Below are 23098 nucleotides of genomic sequence, written 5' to 3'. Positions count from 1 at the left end.
AATATCGGTCCCTCTGCGGGCTCCCTTGACGAAGTGTATTCGCCCACATTGGTGGTTTCGGCTCCTTGGGACACAAAAGTACACGAAGCCAGCCTATAAAGGTTAGTGTATTCTGGTGTAGAGTGCACGTTCCTTAAATAAGGAAGTACTTGAGTAGGCAAGTACCACGCCCATATCAGTCAATCTTCATGTACACATCGCAAGCACTGAAACTGGGGGAAAGTACAGACCCCATGCATTTTTATTCTATGGAAATTGATGCGATGTACACCACCGGAAGCACCATAATCTAACTAATTAATCAACAGCTCTCCTTGCACCCTCTTTCGCAATTACCCCACCATGAACACGGAACATCAGCGTCAATAGGCCGCTCAAGATGAGTTATTGAAGGGATAACCGACCAACAAGCAAGATCAGGCCGAAACATGTCGTCCCCGGAGACTCGTATAAGCCACTCAATTCATGACACGAGGTCGCATCATATGCGCCGAGCTTACATGCACAAATACATTTTCGCGTTAACAACCCTGGTGTGCACATAATGCGAGGCCGTTTCGCTGGGGTTAAGAGTGCATAAATTTCACTCTTAATTTTATGGTTTAAATGATAATGAGGTAGCCACCGGGAGCATGGTTGGCAGGTGCATATTAATTATTGTAATCACCGAGTGATTCTCTCCTGCCCCCAATCATAATCGAAAAACCTGATTTCTAAGCTTCAACTTATCAGCACGGATTAAAACGCATAATTTATTGATGTCCGTGAAGGGTTAAAAAACTACAACATTCTTATGAAATCTGGTGAATGTGCAGGCCATTCGAAGAAATGTTTGTCCTGCATGTGCTAGGTCAAATGCGCTGGGTTCCACGCTGGCTCGACATTTAGCAATTACAATATCGTAACGGTTGGGGTACAACTAAGTAAATACAAAAACTCATTTTTCACTTTCTATGCAGTCACTCGTGCGTTTTTTAAAAATAATTTATATTCTCGTACGTTGAGTACCGTTCAAGGTGAAGTCCCAAATACAACAAATGAGAAAATATTACGGTAGACACTTCGCAGACGCATGGGCTAATGCTCTGAATCACATCTTAAGCAAATGGTGCGTGTACTCTTTGGAAAAATAGTAATATTGTTTGAAGAAACAACCTGAAGCAAACAATGCGAAGTTGTGACTTACTATCGGCCGTAAAGGAACCGGTTATTGGCTGGGAGGAGCCACGTGATTACGCAATTGATGCAAGTTGCGAGTTGCCTGTCTCATTGGACGACGATCCCGCGAAGAGAAATAGTAAGGAAAGGCTTCGATATTCCCTTTGCTCTCTATCGCTTCTATTCTCGTTGCTCTATTGTTATCTCGTTGATATTTTCGACATATGATCAAACGTTCATTATTACCGATCATGACTGTTCATCTGTGCTTGGAATCCTAATGCTTGGTAGTATGAAGGCGAATGCACAGCTTGTTACTAGGGCCTGTTACGAGAATAGAAGAGGCTCAAAGTCAAGGTTCCAGTCCCACTTTGGACCATTTCTCCCCTTCTTTCTACTTCTCCCTTGCAAGCAGTGGCCTGGCTGTAGTGTTGCCAGTAACATAGTTATATTTCTCACTAGATCACATGTCCGTATTCAAACTAAATTGTATATAGACAATCAAATGACAAATTTATGTTCGTTGGAAATTTTTCATTTCCCCCAACCGACTAATCCGTTATGTAAAAACGCTGGTAAAAACCAACAGGCTGGCAACACTGCGTCTAGGGAAGAGTGGAATAAACAACGGTTACAGCTTGCCGATTCTTAGGTGGAAAGTAGGAGTGTGTGGCCTTCCAACGCCTACTTTCAACTAATAATAAGCAGTGGTGCTAAAGAAAGATTTTTTTATGTGCAGCCCAGTTGCCATTTTGACCACTTCCCACCCCCTCCGCTTTTCCCCACTTTCTGGTATTACTAAGGGTGTTCATTAGAAACGATATTGCTTCCTTTTATATTTGATGTGCCAGTCTCGATTAACCTATCTGTGCATAAAAAAAATATTCAGAACAGCAACTACTGTTCTGCTTTACCATGGCAGTCAGCCAGAAGTATAGGTTTCCATAACTTCTATAGAAGCAATGGTCCAGTGTTGCAAACTCAGTATATAACTGTCCAGACAGGAAGGCTCTACCACGGGTCATAAGAAATCTGGCCTCTCATAACAGCGATTACTTCTGAAGTCTTAAGTAACAGAAAACGGGAACAAACTCCGTTGAAACTTATGTTCGAAGGAGAAAACCAAACACAGGAAATCTTTCGAATTATGCTTCGGCTGGGGAAAACCATCTGAACCTAGTTTCCTGGCTCCTTTTCAATTTCTCCGCCGCATTGCAATATGTTACCCTTGCAATATCCAAATGCTGCCAGAGGGAGGGTTGAGGGGGAGTAATTCATGTACATTCCCAAGAAAGCATTCGTTTTGTTTCTTGTCAAGTCTGATAGCTTTGACTTCCTTTGTCAGCAGCGCATATCGTTCAAAGGGCGAGAGAACAGCTGGTAGTTCAAAACTTTCTCGCTAGAAGGCGTGCAGAAAGGAAAAGAAATGTGAAGAATAAACTTGGTGTGTCAGATCGTTGGAAATGTAGCCAAAGCAATAAAATCATGACCTGAATCTGGGCTACGTGCAGCGAAAAATTATAGTGAGAAGAAAAGCGGGGACAGAGGTGTAAGTGGTACAACTAGAACTGTGTGAACTAGAAAATATGTTCGGACAAAACACCAATGAACGTGAAGAACCAATAGTGGGAGAGATTCTGTTTAATTAAATGATTGGCCCAATAATTTTACCTACTTTGGGCAGCAGGAAAAGGTTTAACAAATCTTTCTTGTTTCATTAATCATTTTTGTGATTTGATTTGCTTTATTTTACTTCGCTTTTTGTGACACTTCTGGCTAATTTGCGAAGATGGGGATGAGTAACGATATGATGAAATTGATGAATGGACACTAACAACTATCCAAGCCCAGGCCAGGATTCGAACCCGGGACACCTGACGTCGTAGCACGATGTGCTAACCACTCCGCCACAGGGGCCGGCGTTTCATTAATCATAGTGGGTTGCTAATTATATGGGCTTCCTCAGTTGTGACGGCTCCACATTTCCTCGGTAGCATTTAAGTGTGGATAACACAATCAATATTTTTTTTTTTTGAATTTGAATTTAAAATTTTGGGTGCGTCAGCACTAAGGCTATTTTGCACCCGTCACATTATACGGGGGCCAGTCCCTTATCGTTACACATAACAACTCTAACGTTGCGCCCGACCCTGTGGCCGAGTGGTTAGCACATCGCGCTGCGACGCCAAGGGTCCCGGGTTCGAATCCCGGTCGGGCTTGGTTGTTTGTGAATGTCCATTCATCAATTTCATCATTTCATCACTCATCCCCATCTTCGCAAATTAGCCAAGAGGCACACAACGCGAAGTAAAATAATCTAAATCAAATCAAATCAAATCAAATCTAACGTTGCATAACTAAAATCATAAAATATTCTGACTTTCGTTAAAAGCTGAGGCTGTAAAGGAGCACTCAGCACAAATAAGGACAAAACACAGGACAACACAAACAAAATTATACTGTCACCAGAGCCTCCTTAGTCTGCAGTCCAGGGTGTACTACGTGGAAGTGAGGTTGACTATTGGGTGCACTACGTGGAAGGAGCACCCCTTACACCCCCACAATCAATAATTTCCCTCAAATGTTGTTCCTGTATGCAAACGTTACCTCGCGAATGTTTCATCTTAATTTTTAAAATTGTAAATAGGTCATCCCTTCCACCCTCATTACCTTCTCGATCTGAGCGAAGTGGTTAGCACAGAGTGCTACAACGCAAAGAGTCCCGGGTTCGAATCCTGGCCTGGTCATGGGTGTTCATCGATTTCATCACACTACTCATCCGCATCGCCGCGATTAGCCAATAGTAGCAGTAAAGCAACGCTAAATAACAAAAAATTAATCAAGCAATCAAAAACCTCGATCTGAATTATATTTCAGAGAATGAATGAACACTACTAAACGTCCCCGTCAATTCCGAAAGCGGGAATACGTGCTCTACTGGACGGTGGCTTCACCAAGCATGCCAACCCTAGCATAATGATGCTAAACCTAGCACAATTTCAGCTTCGTTGGCACCTAGCACCCTGTGTGTATAATGGAAAAATCTAACATACTTTCCAAACATGCTTCTCTGGGAGTGTGAAATTCACATTAAAAGACGATTTTTTGAGAAATGATTAATAAGATTATATCCAGACCAGTGTTGGCGTCTGGGTTCCAAAAAACTGGGGGGGGGGGGTAAGGTGCTAAAACTAGAGGCATCTTTATTCTTCCCCAGTTAACCACGCCAGGAACATTTCATGGCAAGAAATCGGCAGAAAGTTGTGGGGCACAAATAAAACAAACGTTCCGCTTTGTAATCCACGAATCATCTCCCAACTTTGTCTAGTTCAAAGTTAACTCATCTCGGAAAGTATATGCAAAACTTAAAATTACAATCATCCCAAAAACAATTATTACTAATTATCAATAGTAGTAATAATCCATTATTATTATTATTATTATAGATCCTAGCACAATTTATCAGCATCTAGAATAATTTCAAAGATTATACGGCACTTTTTCTTACCGGGAGATTGGCAACACTGCACCAAGTAGGTTTGTCGAACCACTACAGTGCCACTCGATGGGGGTACTGCTTGCCTCGTTTTGAACTGTGAAGCAACCACAAGAGAATCCAGCCAAACTTCGTTTTCAGTACACGTTATGCCCAGATAGGCTAATCGGGATGCGAGTCTACAGTTTAAAAAGCAATCCTAACCAGCGGGCAATGTGCCTCCGTATCAATCCCTAAGATTATATGTTTATTTTATTAAGTCTCTCTGAATGCTTCACGTTGACCAGGGCATTCACTTGTTTTTCTCAGTTGTCTCAAGCCACTGAGGCATGTTTATAATGCACAGTGTTGCGCTATGCAAACCTCCTGAGCATTCAGGAAAACAGGTAGTTCCTTCTGTTTATAGAGTCAGCGGTTTGCATAGTGGCAATTAATAACACGATTCGGCATAGAGGAAGAGCTCGATGGCCTAGTGATATAGAGATGAGACAAGCTGAGAGGGGACTGACTCTTGGATTGGAGTTGAGAAGGGAGAAGTATTTGGAGAGCAGTAGGTCAGAAGTGAGACGACGCTCTGGTCGACAAGTTGAGAAGCCAACAGAGGACTTCGTATATTCGATTCAGCCTAATTCTTCAGATAGACAGGTAATTATCCTAGCACCCAGCCATGATTCAGGTTCAACGGTTCACAAAACCCAACGAGTGACCATTGTCTTTTCTGCAGTTTAGTTCCTTAGTTTGATTTTGTACCTTTCGCATTGCCAAGCGTTAACTCGTCATGCCAATGACGAGTGCTCTCATCAGAGGATGAATGATGAGTAACTTACATCACCCAGCAATTAATTGCACAAACACTGGTTCAGATCCCCTCATTCTTTAGAATGACACGCCTCTCACCACCAGGAATCGAACTCAAGTCCCTTTGAAACAAACAAACGCACATGCAATTGTGGCAGCACAGTGGAGAGAATAAAGCACCAAAAAAAACTCACCAATCTGACAGTGTTGCCAGCTCTTTTGAGGGCGTCGACGGCCGTCGCGTGGGGGACGTCCACAACGGGGACGTCGTTGACGTGGAGGATCGTGTCGTTGACCTTGAGTCGCCCATCAGCCGCCGCTGCGCCACCGGGGATCAGCTTTGTAATGTAGATGGCAGTGTCGTCGCCGATGTGAGGGTTGTCGGTGCCGCCGGCGATGCTGAAGCCGAGTCCAGCGCCGCCACGTTCCAGGATGATCTCCTCATACTCCCATTCATCGTCGCCATTGACCTGTCGGCAGAGAAAAAAGAGCTTGGTCAGTCAATGAGCTATCTATCTACTTAACATAAACAAAGTGCAAGAATTGCTGTATCCAAAAAAACAGAAAAGATGACTTATTGGCCATATCACTTCACAGGGTAGTCCCACACAATAAAAATAAAAACCTAGATCCTGAAATACTCGCTTCCCTGCGTGGCGTTATACAGAGTGGCCCAAAAAAGTTTTATTCGGTTACATTTTTTGGGTCACCGCCTAACTCCGATGAGGAACTTGAATAGCAAATCTTCAATTATAAACTTCGGCTATCGCCGTCGAGTTAGGCAACACACATGAGGCCTCACAGGAGAGCGAGTACTTCAGGATGGAGGTGTTTCATTTTATTGTAGTTGCCTACACTTCAAAATGTTACCACTCAAACTTTTAAATAATTTGAAAACAATATTCTTTCTGGACAATTCTACAGATTTTTCCTTGCACTCCTGGTTCAGCTGTGCAAGGCAAGAAGCAATCAAGAACGAGTACCGTTAAATATACAGTGTGTCCGAAAAGTCACGCAACCCGGTGTTTACGACCGTATAACGGAATAGCGAAACGGAATGAGAAGAAACGCTTTCTGCCAAGAGAATGCCCTGTATATTGGGAAAATTTAGAGAGACAAACATATGTAAGAACATGCATGTTTTAATAACAAATAAGCAAAGTGTTGCCAAAGGCGCAAATCGTGTGTATTGATGCACAGAACTCACTGAGGTAAATTATTGCAACATTTTACAATACCAACGAACAATTTGAATTGCCATCTATTGAATTTGACAGAAAAAGAACTTGCACAAGGGAATAAATGGGCTGCTCCAAAAATCCATGTTTTCACAATATTACGAGGGACACTGGCAATACTGTTGCTGTCACGTGTCACTAACAGAAGTGTTTCACCTCAGGTTATCACACTAAGGCACTTTTAACGACAAAGGAGAAAGTAGGTTATTCTCGAACATATGTAATAAATTACATAAACCTTGCAACCCTGAAATGTGGGTACAAAAGAACGTGAATCAATTGTTATGTTTTCTGTGCCTTAGGTGGTTGCTGTTTGCCGCGAACGGCATTCCAGATTGTGTCTATTTATAACCTATGGATATTATCCAGAAAAGGTTAGTGCATTCAGAATATGCAATCATCCACCCCCGAAATCTCATCTTTACATGCATGTACGATAAACATCACATTACTGCTGTCACAATCCTTAGAGCTACACCTTGCAATAATAAAAAAAAAAACAACCAATGCTTTTCAATAGGCCAAAACCACGTGTTATCTTTGGACTCAATCGAGTTCAATTGCCTGCTGTTGGCGTCACCACCATGGGCATATATATAGTTCACGTAACGACGGGGGGTTCAACTTTTGGTATGATTAGTGTTGCTATATTTCATAAGTGAAAATCGGGGCACTGCTGACCGTACGCTTGTTGGGGAGAGGGGGGGGGGGTGCTGGACCCGAAATTCACTTCGAAGTATAGTCCGCGCGTTTACTTCGTTAACGTCCAAGAACTGAAGGAAGCCGCCGCCACGAACGTGGGTGGGATTAAACAGCGGGCGAATTGTTTTCGTCCAATCACACTCAACCTTCAGTCAATGGGCGCAGCTGTCATTCTGCTCGTCTACTCCAAGTGGAGTCTCAGTCTGACTGGGGATACGCTGTTGCCGTACTGTCAATTTGTTGTTTGCAACTTCAATGTGGAGACCGTGGGAAGGTGCTAGTGCGGGGGAGGGACAAGGTGGCGTAGAGTAGATGTGGCAACACTGTGCTTAGAATGTGATTGTTGCACTTGGTGAGCGCGCTCCGTGGACTCCAAAGCCAGCCCGTCGTTAACGAAGCTAGCGCCTCGACTATATATCATTAATCTTGTCATAATGAACTAAGCTGCTATCTCACAATGTCGAAACTTTGAGAACTGCGGTCTGAACAGTGCGGGCACCGAAGCACTGACTGTTTACAGTAAACAGCTTAATATGCAATGGAAGATATTTGCAACTGAAATTCAGTGCTGCTAGCAGACGTCGGCGCTATCGTGAAGTTTGACTTTGCAGCATCTTCTTGTAACTCGGTTCAATATACAGTTCGATTGTTTAGTAAAATAAGCATTTTAATATTACGCATTTAAATATAAATAAAGTTCTGCATAGCATCATTCCATCTTTCCCACCCGATTCCAGGACATTTGTACATCCCGAAGAAACTGTTCGGGACATCAGGACAAATGATATCATTCCGGTATTGTCACGGAAAATCCGGGACGTACAGCAGGCCTAGGTATGATCAGGCTCTATCAAAATCCAATCTATCAACCAGGCCATCCAACAATTTGACACACTGTTCCAATGAATAAGGGATAGCCTTTTCACATTTTTGGAATATATTGCAATTTTGCATTGTGTTGACTGTGTTCAGAGAAACGTGAGTTCAATTCTACTACAAAATAATTAAAAACTGGACGTTAATGGTTTACTTTGTAATATTCTTTTGTGCTCTCAGCTGCTGCATTATTCCTTCTATTTGACGGCTTAGTGTTCTAGGTCTTTTCATTTCTTTATCATAGTCTCTAAGTTTCTCTGCTTTGAAATAAATTTCATTAGTTTCTCTGCTTTGAAATAAATTTCATTAAGTTCTCTTAGATTTTTTTAAAAAATATCTTGACATGTTCACAATATTGAACAGTCCACCTTTTGAGGTGCCAAAATAATGTTGCACTGCATGTAGCAATTTAGTTAGAACAAGTGGCGATATTTCAAACACCCCATAGGTTACACACTGAAGAAACTGAAGACCTTGTTTCTCTTGCACTGGTAAATTGTAAAGCCTCTAAAGTTTCTACATTTCCACAAATCAAGCTACTTAGTATTGATACTGTTCTGTCCATCTTGTGTCAAAGAACTTGAGAATGTTACAGTGTTTCCCAGGTTTTGTTGCATTGCGTCTTTAAAAAACAAATTTATTTAAGAAGACTCAAGGGGAAAAATTATAACTGACTTTATATTCCCAATGCAGTTTCTTACCGCAGAAATTCCAAAACTCTATCACAAAATTGCAGACATTGGGTTTGAAGCCCCATCTGGCGTGTGAAATTACGTAATTTCCTTCCCATCCGTATCCCGTCATACACTCTCTAATATAGGAGAATAGAATGAGTCTAAAGAATTTTTTTATGAAGAAGCGGATAAAATAGGTAATCTGGTAATTTTACTGAACAAAAAGGGGGGGGGTCTTTTGATGACGAATTGCATTATCTTGACATCCATGTATTCATATTTGGAGAAACTCAGTTCAATGTTAATCACAAAAAACACTATCTTAAGGTTCTCAAATATTAACTTCAGCTGTGGGGAATAACTTACCCTCACAAAACAGACCGCCAATGAGCGGAGGACCTACACATTAAGATCTTTCGAGAGAATGTTTGAGCCTTCCCTGGAGCAGCTTGCAAAAGGAGAAAATCGAAATTACGGACGTCCTGACCCTCCACTCGAGGGACCGGAAGTGTCTCCCGCTGGGCGTCGAGGATTATCTGACGTCAAAAGGTATTTGCGTAGGGAACGGGTCCCCCTCCATCCCTCCCTCACTCAAATTCATTACACGAGGGGTGTTTGCATTAGTCGGAGACACTGCAGAGTTTCACTTGCGGGCGGGAATGCTCCAGAAACGACCTTGTTTGCTTTAATTTTCTTAGGCCTGCGACAACCTTCTCGGTTTCTGGACGCCTTGTTTCGTTCGAAGGGAGGAAAATGGAATGTCCGCAGCCTAGGGTAATTTGGGGTAGCAAGTTGCAGAACGCTGGCCGGGATGCATGGCGTATTCGGGTGGAAAATAAGCCAAATAATCCGAGTAAACTCATACACTGCGAAGTTAAATTTGGTAGCGCGCTGCAGTACGCTGAGGCGCTGCTGGGTAGAATCCACAATAAAATGCTTCCAACAGAAACACCATTACGCAGTTTCAAAAACAAACAGCACCGTTATCATAGTCAACTGGTCGCGCAGACCCTTGGAACGCAAGAGAATACATTAAAACTTGTGTGCAAAAAAGCTACCCATTCTCTGCACGTTGCCTTCAATCTAAAAGCAGGGTTGTTAAATGTGCAGGAATTTTATATAAATTAATTTCCGTCCCGGAGAGAAAATCAGCAAGTGTAAATCTATGGGTTGTAGACCGTAAAGAACATTTCTATGCTTAAAGTATTTCAATTTGATCCAGGAACTTTTTTTCCGGATGAATTTAAATCCGGTCCAGGAATCATTCTTTCCGGATCAATTTAAATCCGGTCCATGAATCATTCTTTCCGGATCAATTTAAATCCGGTCCAGGAATAATTCTTTCCGGATCAATTTAAATCCGGTCCAGGAATAATTCTTTCCGGATCAATTTAAATCCGGTCCAGGAATCATTCTTTCCGGATCAATTTAAATCCGGTCCAGGAATCATTCTTTCCGGATCAATTTAAATCCGGTCCAGGAATCATTCTTTCCGGATCAATTTAAATCCGGTCCATGAATCATTCTTTCCGGATCAATTTAAATCCGGTCCAGGAATAATTCTTTCCGGATCAATTTAAATCCGGTCCATGAATCATTCTTTCCGGATCAATTTAAATCCGGTCCAGGAATAATTCTTTCCGGATCAATTTAAATCCGGTCCAGGAATCATTCTTTCCGGATCAATTTAAATCCGGTCCAGGAATCATTCTTTCCGGATCAATTTAAATCCGGTCCAGGAATCATTCTTTCCGGATCAATTTAAATCCGGTACAAGTTCCGTAATGAAATGAAACGATACGCAACCTGGACCGAATTTAAATTGAACAAGAAAAAAGGTTCCGGTACTATTGCGGAACCCATTAGAATTTATGGGTTCCTGAACGTTTAACAACCCCGTCTAAAAGTAGATTTCACGAAAGACAGTATCACCACACTTGAGAATATGTGCAGCAAGGTCGTGCATAACGGTAGAGAAGGGGAGAAAGCGAGTGGGCGAAGCAAAGCAGTGCGCGCTGCTCCAAACGACTGCTATCTGCAGCCGCGTTTTAGCCTCCATGCACTCCTTCGGCTCGCAAGCGTTCATTGGTGGAGTCCTTACGAGTTCTACTTGCAGAGAACTTGTTTCCGTTCGCTTTCACCAGAGACTCTCGGGACAGGGTGTAGCACATATTACCGGTACATAACTTTTTACCGTTTCCTCTTTTTCGACTCTCAAATGTTTTGACATCTGAGTTCATAAATTAACATTAGAAACTCACTACAACTCAAGTCAACGTTACAACATTCGTACTCTTCTTAAGGTATTGCATATATATATTATATGAAAAAAAAAAAAAGAACAAAAAAAAACAACAGAATTCTGATAATTTGAATTGGTGTGTTCATTCCTAGAGCGTGTGGGGTGCATCGCGTCAGTGACCAATCACGTTTGGTGTTCCTCACAGAACCTCAGACTCTGGGTTCAATCTCGTCACGGCTGTTTCTTTCCATCTGTTTTTCAATCTTTGTATAACCACTATTCACTCCCCCCGTCACAAACAGGAGCATATATTCTTGGCTAGCTAAGCTATTTGCAAAGCCTGAAGCCAAAGCCAGAAGTAAAACCGATTACAAAATGTGCATAAAATTAAATAAACACAGAAAAGAACAAACTATTAAAATGTTTTAGAAGCAGATACTTAAACGTTAGTGTTAAATATTGTAATACAAATTTTCCATTTTAGTATTGCCTTCGATAGGTAGACAATTTCACTATGAACAAAAGTCAACAGAAATAATAATAATAAAAATAATAGTAATTATTGTTCTTATTATTTATGATTGCTGATTTAATTTTTAAAATGACTGAGTAATTGAACACACTGTCAGTAAAATTCCAAAATTCCAAAACATAACGAGTAAGAGCTTCCCCCCTCTTCTTTTTTCCATAGCCCAAATCTTGGACTTTGCATATGCCACTGGTCACGAATAAACTAAAGAAGTAGAAATGTGACGTGAAATACCAACAATTACAACAAAGGACGTTTGGTGAAATCTTCTAATCTTATGAACCACGTGGTTGGTTTATTGACTGACGGTTTATCGCTTTTTGCCACTTTTGGCTAATTGCGAAGATGAGGATGAGTGATGAAATAGATGAAGGGACGCTGTGAGTGCACCCATGCTCAGGCTGGGATTCGCACCCTGGACCACTGGAGTCGTAGTGAGCTGTGATAACCCCTCCGCCAAATAGGTCGGTTTGATTGCGGTATTCTTGGCTATAGCAATTACTAGATTTAGATTTATTTTCTTTCTTGTGCGAGCCATAGGCTGTACGCACTACATAGTTTTGAATTTCCTACAATATTTTGTTACATTTAGTTCTCTTTTAAGCTGTCTCTTACTTTGTCCCCTATATACACATTCTTCCCCTCCTCTAACAGTTCTTCTTCCAGTCTTTCTCCTCGCCCCACTTCTCTTTTCCTGCACTCTCACCAAAAAACGCATACAGTTTACTTTACACACACTTACACTATAAAGTTGGCTCGTCTGGAACATGATCACTATTTAGATAGTATATTGGGAACACGGAATAAATTAACATTACTACTACTACAGAAGAGAAAACTAATGGCAATAGTTCCAACTAAATTCCTCAAATTATAACATAGTACCCATCCAAGCAACACAAAAGACAGCCCAGCATAAAAAGGCCAACCCAAAGATTTCCGCACACCAGCATTTCGCCTGTCAATCGCGCAGCATGTGAATAATCGTTCATTGCGCTTCTACTGACCTCCATTCCAAAATTCCTTCTTGAAGGTAGAAAGCACGTGATTGATTACTCGGGTGAAACATGCTGACACTTTCATTCCGCAACTCACCCTTCGTTCGACCGGTCAGTGAAAACAAAAAGCTTTTACCATATACGAGACTGAAGTGATTACGGGGTTCAGCAGCACAAGTTAAATAATATTCAAACCAATCGCGCAAATTCAACACAACTTAAAGTTAATGAACAAAAATAGGAAACATTATAGTATAGGGGTGACGGATTTCTTCAAATTTACAGGAAAAAGTACTTACGGAAATAATTTTCTGTAGCATTGTGGAAGTTCGTGAATGTAGTTTTGATCCATTTTAATGCGAATACATGTTGTTTTCTGCGAAAATCTCTGCCCGACACGCTGTTTCTGCTGCTGCCATTTGCTTTCTGCACGAGAGCACAATGTTCCTCGTAGTCAGTGTTTCAAACTCGCCGTGTTTTCACTAGAACATGACGTGTCGAGTATTTTTTTTTATGCTTGCCTAACCTAACTTAACCTAACCTTACGGGAAAATGGTTCTTGGGGCTAACGTGAATGGTTTTAGGGGCTAACGTGAATGGTTTGTGGAGCTAATGTCAATGGTTTGTGGGGGCTAACGTCAATGGTTTGTGAGGTATTAGCATAATTTCAAATCTGGGCTTCCGGTGAACGAGGTTGCAACACTGCATAAATCAACAAAACACTCGCACAATGCGCCCTGAACCAGTATGCTATCGCCCGCCATAATGTGTTACAGAATCGAAATGACAAGTAACGGTAAGTACTCGTAAATGTAAGAAATAGACATTATCTTAGTTAGAAATGCATTATTTCAGCTTAGGAAATGTTCCGCATTCCAAAATAGTACGTTAGCAATGCAAAAAAGTGCGAAATATATGATTTATAGGTGTCACCCCCATACTATAATAGTACCCAAAAATAATTACCAAAATATTTTTATGTGGAATCTCGCCAAGCCAAAAGGCAATTTGAAGAAATTATCATGGCCAGCACAAAAACCATTAAATTTCCGGACTTTCTCAGGTTTTGGAGTGTTTTTATGAAATGTCTTCCCATCATTCTTTTTTCACTCAAAAGCTGGTTTTCCTAATCAGTGGTATAGTACCTTAGCCACTAAGTAGGCGCACGGAGGTAAAATTTTGTTACGCAGACATTTTCCAGTACACCAGACTGCTGGTTTATCTAAACGTAAGGCCACGAAAATAGGCGGCTGGGCAGAATCGCGCTGTTGCCACATATGGAAAAAGCGAGAGCGGGGCAAAAGTTGCTGGTTCCCGCGCACTGTGTGGCAACGTCAACCGGGCTGCGTTGCCTAGTTCAACCTCTCCGGTGCACTTTTGTGTCATCCCTGACCTTTCGAGCAAATACTGTCAGCTTGTATCGCATGGATTACAAGGAACAACTATACAACGAGATCCTTCATTCTCTTAAACCGCGTGTGACAACAGCGCCAACTTCTCCCACCCGCTCCTAATACAGGCTGATTGAGCGGTCAAGGCCAGTCTCCTCAGTGTCTGAGCAGTGAACTGCCACAACGCAAAGCCGTTCCAAAGTTGGTGGGAGTATAATATTCCCCCAACGCGCCTGGTAACGAGTGTGTTTTCTGTTGATCAATCTTCGAAATTCTTGCTTTTGTGCTTTGCTAGTTTCTCAGTGTAATGTTCCCATTTTTTCTTTGCTAATAACTTTTACCATCTAAAATATAATATAAATGTTTCCACATAATCTTAGTGACATATTATTTGATGTAAGGAAAAAATCTCAAAAAATATGAAAAAATTGACTGCTAAATTTACATAATTTTGTATTTGAAGTGCCTCCTCATTAAAGAAATCATTTTTGTATTTATTCCACGTCTTACTGCATTATTATAATCACTTAAAATAGCTATTGCAAGGAAAAACTATGTATGCACTTTTTACATTATCGTTATTATACTTTGTGTTTTAGAAACTACTTGTACGTTCTTCAATTGCTGAAAATAATTATCTATTTTATCTAATTATTGAAATATCCAGTATAAGTCATTTTAAACCGGAAAGAAACAACAATAATAAAACGATAAACAAAACAAAACGGTACCAAGATAAACTTAATCACTTCTTTTAAATCATGTTGACAACGCATACAAAACAGCACACTATACGACGCACGCTTTTAGAAGCGATATCGGGCGGGGCCACGTAGAGGGTGTGCCTGGCGATCAGCCAATGGCAGGAGTGCAACGTTGTACAGTTAGGAGACTGCGGCGCGGAAGTTAAAAGCAGAGTTCTGTATTTTTCTTGCGCGCAAGAAGTTTTCATAAAACTCGCCACTTTAAGGTTCATCATAACACGGAGACCGAGGAAGTCGACGAGAACGGTGATGAATAAATACCTTCAAGCTTCTTTCAGGTATGGGTTTCTCGTATATGCTACAGTGATATGATATTATAATCCTGTGTAGAAATATTCACTATATTATTTCACTGTACTCATATATACTGTGCATGCATTATCCAAATGGACCCATCGCGAATTTTCTGTCCTTCCCTTGCGCTAGCAGTTAGTTTGGCAACAGCGCAGTAGCACTGGCTGGGTATTGGCCGAACTCATGTTCCTTCTAAAAGCGTGCGCCGTATAGTAGCTGTCGACACAACAACAATCAGGTGGAAACTAATTCAATAAAGCACCGATGGCCATTGTTCAATGAACTGTTACTTTGTTACTATTCCTTCGAACAATACACAGCATGAGAACATGCAGAACACACGGTGGGGAATTTCAATACATCACAAGCTGGCAAAAACTGTATGAGCAGCGTTCTGCAACTATAGCAGCCCTCTTTCCACAATTCACCCTTCTTTTTCATTTTAGTTACTTGCCTGGTCCGTTTTTTCCCCCCATGGCGCCTCCCAAACACCAAAAAATTTCGCAGTAATTACAGCAGGTCATTCCTCACGAAGGCGCCAAGGGAAGATGGGGGAGAAAGTAATTCATTACAGGGGACGACGCGCGTAAACAGTAAAACCGCAATAAACCTGCCACCAAGTCTCATTTCGAGTCCGGCTACACGATATGCAGCTCATGCGAAGGCAGTGTTGCCACGATATTGCGGAAGCAAGTTCCTGCCAAATGAAGCGAGTGCCTCTGTTTGGCCAGCGAAACTACCCCGGTCGAATTAGAGGACCGGACCATCGGTTGATGTAGAAGTCGAAGGCACTTGGCGGAACAGAGTTTGAAACGGTCAGTGTATCTTCTTACATGCCCAACCTTGAAGTTCGTTCCTTACGCGAAGAGCGCAGGCAGGTACGTATCTAGAATTATATGTTCGGGGGGGGGGGGGGGGGGGGGCGAACCAAGTGTTTCAAAATAATAATAATAATTATTAGTAGTATTATATTAAATTAATTAAAACAGTATTAATTAAATTATTCAAATTAATATATTTCATTACATTAATAGGTAAAAAGGCGGTATGAGGACAGTGATATAACAGTACGTATTCATAATCTAGCTTATGCATAAGATAAAGAATTGAATATTTATTGAATATCAAGAAAATATGTTAGATCCAGTTGTCGAAAAGTGAAGTTCCTGGTAATATTTTAAGGATGTTATTGTAAGTACTAATAAATCTTGCATAAATCTTCATTGGTACTGTCATTCAAAGTCGTATGATCCCAATGTAATCCTTGCCTTCCAATACGTTCGGTGGAAATAAAACTTATCTGACGGCAAATTAAATCTTCAATGTGTCCACTTTCCGTTCATGTGTTTTTCTACGCCCTCGGAAGTTTGATATTCCAAAGAGAACAAGTAAAATAATACTCACCTCTCCTACAACCATCCAGAGCACAGACCTCTCTCTATTTCTCCAGCTCACCGTTGAGAAGAGGCTGGTTATGGGAGTATTGTTTTACTTGTTCTCTTTGGAATATCAAACTTACGATGGTGTAGAAAAACACATCAGCGGTAACATGTACAGGACAGGTTGATGATTTTGCTTGTGTTAGGAAAGGTCGAAACTTTCATTTGATTAGTTGTAACTTGATTGATTGATTGAGTTGGTGTTTTAAGTTCACTTTATGCACAGTAAGGGTAATCGGGACTGGACCTACAGTTTAAAGTGAGATCCGAACTACTATGTGCCTCCACCGGGTATCGAACCCGGGACCCCTTGATTACAAGGTGACGACGCTACCACTACGCCATCGGGAAGGTCCTAGCTGTAACTTGAAGTTGTTTGTCCATAAGGAATACATGGGAGTCTACAAATAATTATTCATCATATTTCTTACAGATCGTATATATTAGCTTGATAATCAACTCAAAACACCGCTTCAACTTGCAACATGGAGAGAAATGCATTCTCTCTTCTCCTAGATTTTGCTTTTGTCAGTAGCAGTGCTCATTCCGACGATATTGAAGTAAATGCACATCGGTGTGAAACTGTCACTCCGCCCACAGAGAATAGTCCTATACTTTCTAGCTAAACTTTTTGATTTTGACTTCCTTATAAACATTTTTTTTATGGTGACGTCACCATTCATTCCTCCATCGTCTCTCCTCTTCTTCCCTCTCTGCCTCTCCCTTCTTTTTCACAATTCATACGTACAGTTGACCGTAGTTTCCCTTATCGCACAACACTAGAGCAACCTTGCGTTCTGACGTCACAGGGGAATGCTTTCATTGTTAGGCTAAATGCCTAAGTTGTTAGGTTTAATCTTAGTATAAATAATACATTTTCAGTGTATTTATGCTAATAGAACCAAACCGAACAGACCTAACCTTAACAACATAGGCATTCCTCGTCTGTCAGAACACAAGGTTGCTCTAGTGCTGTGCGATAAGGGAGACCCGTCGACCGTAATCCAGTGTCATTTTGACCAAGCACCAGAAAAGTGGTTGCGACCACACGCCAAAGGTGATCTGTGTGTTCTACCGTGAATGTTTGAGGCAGAATCTTCTGGTGAAGGAAACATTTGTGAGGGATTGAGATTCCCGAATCCCGAAGGCCTCTCCACAGCACGGACGCACATTCCAGACACAAACGCGTTTCTGGGAATCCATCAGTCGGGCGACCGTCTCCCTACAAAGCATTGCGTTCGACAACGGAAGTCTCCAGGCCGGGCCCCTACTCAACATCAACGCTCAGGCTCCATAAATTTCACGAGGGAATCTTCAACAGCCATAAAAGCTCAGAAGGGAAATGAAAGGCGATGCATAGAAATTACGCCACGCTGGAATTGAATTCCTTGACACGAGGGATGCTTATAGACTCCTCCCCCACGTTCCACCATTGAGGGACATTCCCACGCACAAGCAACCCGTGAAAATAGAAAAGTCGACAAACGCATCGCTTAGGAATCGAAACATTTCCACATAGTTGAATTTATTTTCTTTTGTGCGAGCCATAGGCTGTGCGCACTACATAGTTTTGATTTTTTCTACAATATTTTCTTACATTTTGTTTTCTTTTAAGCTGTCTCTTACTTTGTCCCCTATTTACACATTCTTCCCCTCCCTCGACAGTTCTTCTTCCAGTCTTTCTTCCTCGCCCCACTTCTCTTTTCCTGCACTCTCACCAAAAACGCATAAATTTTACTTTACACACACTTACACTATAAAGATGGGTCGTCTGGAGCATGATCACTCATTTCGCTGTCTTCTCTAATAGCTTTCCCCGCCGTTCTCTTACTTCTCCCAGGAATTTCCCCACTTGCTGCCCCGCTTCCTTTATCTTTATTCTGTTGTCTACCACTTCTATCACCTCCCTCCCTGTTAAGTTTTTTATCCATTTGTCCCTTAGGTCACGTGTATAAGGCAGTTCAGTAGAATATGCTCGTCCGTCTCCTACCCATCGCACAAAGAACATATCGTTCCCCCTGCTTTGTTTCTTTTTCTTAGTTGTTTCCATCCCCCTAATCTGAACCATGCCAGCTGTCATTCAACAGTGGAAACGTGTACGTTGAGCAGGCACGTATCTAGAAATATGTTCCGGGAGGGGAAGAGGCCCGAACCAAGTGTCTCATATTCATTATGTAGCTTACCTGTAGTTAAGATCGGTATCATTTACATAAAAACAAGTCAAATAGATGAAGAATTGAATATTTATTGAATAACAAAAATGATGTGAGATGCAGTTGGACAAAAGTAAAGTTTCTGCTTAATATTTTATGCATATTATTATGAGTAGTAGTGTGCATAAATATTTTCTTCTTTGTAACCATCGATTATACGACAAATGCTAAACGAGTATATTTTCAGTATTTAATTTTAGTACTCGGTAAGTCTTTCGGGGGGGGGGAGGGGCGGACCTCCTGGATCCCCCTAAATACGTTCTTGACGATGACGTGCAAAGAAAAATCTTGTACTGAATAATGTGTGATTTGATTTGATTTTTGTTATTTAGTGTCGCTTTCCTGACACTTTCGCTAATCACAACGTTGCGGACGAGTTATATGATGATACTGGTGAAGGGCCACTTAGAAAAGAACACTCACGCTCAAGAAGGCGTGATCGCCGCTCCCAACTGCCATGTTTTTGGATGTATTATTATGACTAATTATATTCAAGACTAATTCGTTCTGTATTTTTATCACCGCGAGAAGGTCAGTGTATGCTTATGATAGGCTAATCGGAACTGGACCTACAGTTTAAATTTGGATCAGAACGCGTCTACAGGGTGCCTTAAAAGGGAATCTGACCTGAGACCACTGCAGAGAATGCGTTTTTATTTCTTTGTTTATTCTTTTTACTCCTTATATCTGACCTTCAGTTTACCGTGACAATGGGAGGAATTATGATAACAACAGGGGCGTAGCAAAGGGGCCATACGTCCCATGGGCTTTATATGTTGTTTTTTTTAAAAAAATGTAATATAAATAGAGGTGAGAAAAATAGATGGAAAGGGCTAATTTTTGTGGGCGATACCACTACAACATTATATTTCTAACAGGTTATAAATTCTAGTGAAACGTTACAATTTGAATGAATATTTAGTATTTTAAATAAACCGAGTGGTAGCCGTCTGAATTTAGAATTTTTCAGGAAACCAAACAACAATGAAACGTTCTCTTACAAAGGTTGATAAGCATAAACACAATTTTCGACTTCTCATAATTTAGCGGTTCGAGAACATCGAGAAACATTATACACAGCAGAAACAACAGAAAATTAAGAAAACTTCACGTATTTGGTGAAATTTATTTCGAAATATGACCAATTACCACAAGAACATTTCAGATGTACACAATAAAATGAGTCACAATAATTATCCACGTTTTGAAATTCAAAATGAACTGATACAGTTAAAGAGCAACGATGTCAAAATGGCTATATTAAAAAAAGTAAAATTAGCCAAGTCCTCAGATTTACTAACTTCACGTTCAGTTTTAATATTTACTTTCTTTCAGTTCGAAACTTCTTCTTTTACATTCTTGATTATTTTGTAAGTGAACGTGACCTAACACAAAACAGCACAACAATGTTTAACATGCAACAGTTATGTTCATTGTTGAAGCTCATTACAGTAGCTATGAAACTACATCCAAAAACTGACGACCAGACAATCATAAATGTTCAATATCGAATTTCCATTCAAAAGTGGAGACATGCTGGCAGCTGCAGGATAGTACGTAAGTTTTTGAATTGAATTATTTTCAGTCGCTTTTCTGTAATAATTTCTGGCTAATAGCGACGATGCGAATTTAATGATGATGTGATAGAAAGGACACTTACAAGGACACCCAGATCGAGATTAGAACACGGGAACTCCTGTGGCAAGATCGAAAACAGACCACTTAACACACTCGGTCACCGAACCCTCGTGTTTAGGTTATTAATGCTACATTGATTTGGCTTATTTTACTTCGCTTTTCTGCCACTTTTGGCTACTCGCGAAGATGAAGATGATGGACAGTCACAAAGAACACCCATTCCCAGGTCGGCATATATATGTTCAAAACAAAGGTGTTTGTCTGTAAAATAGATAAACCCTGTGCCCAACAAGTCTTAGAGTGTTAACCAGCCAACCAGATTTCAGTTAGATGGAGCCTAGTGAACTCATAGAATCCCATCGCCGCTGCTGTACACAGCTTGATTGATTAGATTGGAGAATGAATGCTAGTTTCTCTCTTTATCTGCTATTTTATCTACTAGTTATATCCTGTGTGTTATATTTTGTGCCAACAAAATATAACACACAGGATTTTCCTGAAGTAACTTGGGTTCTTGCTGTTACACGATTATGCCTTGTTTCCATATTAAACACACTATAGTTGCTAACCAAGGCAGTGTTTTTTAAATTAAAAAGCACTTCACATGATACGTTTCCACCCTATATCTCATGAATTCTTGTTATTCGGATGGCAAGAAAAACTGTAGCACCTCTCCCGATAAAGTTTTTCCCTACCGTTTGGTAGGAGACGTCGTGGAAGTTCCACCTAGGACAATGGGCCTGCCTCTGCGTTGGTGGCCCTATACTAGGTGTGATAGTACACGAGGTTTTCCGAGCTAGTACGAGTTCGTCTGCTCTGGGATATTGCTGGGTCGGGAAGGTCCTATGTTTGCTCAGCATCCACTGTTGTTATGCTGGGGTGAACTTGGCCAGTTTGCCACAGTAAAATTACAGTAATAACAGTAATCCCTGAGATTTTCCCATGTCACTTCAGGAAATCGTAAGTATGTAATGATTTAACTCTTGATATCCAGTATGTAGGTATGCAGATAGTAGATATGTAATGTAAGACCACTAACGGTTCTTCCTTTTGGGTCTGCGAAGCTTGTAGGTTAGGTTGAGTGATAGGTATTTCAAGTGCTTTATGCAATTTCTGTTACCTTAGATTTATGTATGTCAGTATTTGCAGACTCCAATGGAAGAATGGTGTATTACAAGAGATCGCTATGTACATGAAAGCGTGATCTTGTTATACACAGATGCAATCGACATTTATATCGAGTGTATTTGCAAGCGATATATCAAGTCGATTGCAGTTGGTCCTCCGGCACAAGGCTGTTAAGCCTCGGCTGGATGTTTCTCTCAACAGCTGAAAACTGCTTCTCCTTCTGTTGACAAAATCTCCTAACATATGCTTCCAATTTCGATGATACTCTGCAAGGCTTTTCTAGAAGGATACACGGAGAGATGTAATGAATAAAAAATCAATTTGGGATTCTAGTTTGGTGTACAAAAAATTGGAAATTCAGTATTAATTGGATCTGAAAGCAGCTTTAAATGGGGCGTTCGAAGAATTTTAAACCATTTTAGCATTTAAGTTCAATATTGTGCATCTTAGTGTCGTGAATTTATATAGATAATTCCAAGCGTTTGCGCAATATCTTCAACAGAAATTACATAATTTTATTAAAAAAAAAGACAAGTATTTAGTTCCCACGCCTTCTGCAAGTTCGAGGATTTTCCGCTTATGGCGCTGCTGTCGCTTCTGGGCAAGCAACCCTCTGAATGTGTATTCTCCCATCTGCGGCACCGGTCATGTGCCGCTCGGAGCGGAGGAGGGGTGGGGAGGGTTTCACACCGCAATTTGTAAACTTATCTTGCTTTGACATCTGGTTTATGTTTTGTCCGCGCAAAGACCTTGGAAACTCAGGGAAGTGCATTCATTCCTTCAGTGGGTGGCTACTTTCAAAATACAAGACAGACAGTCTTGCAAGTCGAGGAAGTGAATCGCCATCACTTAGTTTACACAAATTACGTCGGTTCGTACAAGTCTGATCCGAAACAAGAAAGCCAGTTATTTCGTTGACTTACTCTGTGATGCTCTCCGTTTTTTTTTTTTTACATATCTAGGTTATATGATTCATAATGGGAATTGAAGAAAATGTAGGATGGAAGAGGGTGGTTCAGATATTCCCATTTTCGCATTTTGTTTTTACCTAATACAATAATTATACTTATACTAAATCTTTTGCGCCGCGGTGAGACCCAAGAACTGACTTATTTTAATTTATTGAGGCTCAAAGTAAATAATAAAATAAAAATTTAAATTAACGTTCATATTATTATTACTATTATAAAACGTAAAGCGCAAAATTTAATAGGACGACAATGCTCTGTGTGAGTTTGGCGTCGAGTAACAACATTTTAATAAATTTATTTCCAAACCATGAATTTCATCTGAAATTAATGATCTCCCCGATCGCATAGTGGTAACGTCATCACCTTGTAATCGAAGGTTCCCGGGTTAGGGTTCCACTTTAAACTGTAGGTCCAATCCCAATTAGAATATCTATGCATAACATAACATTAATGTAAGATCATGTAAAAATTGACAATTTTGATTGACGTGTCGGCGTTAAATGAACCTAAAAATTAAAAGACAAATTATACAAAAATAACAGAAAATTT

At 40.7% G+C, this 23098-nt stretch overlaps 1 protein-coding gene across 14 annotated transcripts in view; it reads right to left on the bottom strand.

Annotated features, from left to right (window-relative positions):
- The window catches only part of LOC145981874 (disks large 1 tumor suppressor protein-like), a 1252559-nt gene that overhangs the window by 166639 nt on the left and 1062822 nt on the right, over positions 1-23098 (bottom strand). For all 14 annotated transcript variants that reach the window (XM_083115344.1, XM_083115335.1, XM_083115336.1 and 11 more), the window contains one exon: positions 5647-5922. In XM_083115344.1, the coding sequence (XP_082971470.1) occupies positions 5647-5922 (276 nt within the window). The remainder of the gene's footprint in view (positions 1-5646; positions 5923-23098) is intronic.

Source organism: Lepisma saccharinum, chromosome 30 (genome assembly GCF_977018435.1).
Source record: "Lepisma saccharinum chromosome 30, izLepSacc3.1, whole genome shotgun sequence".
Taxonomy (NCBI): Eukaryota; Metazoa; Arthropoda; class Insecta; order Zygentoma; family Lepismatidae; genus Lepisma; species Lepisma saccharinum.
The sequence above is the reverse complement of the archived record's forward strand: the minus strand, read 5'-3'. Positions and strand labels throughout refer to the sequence as shown.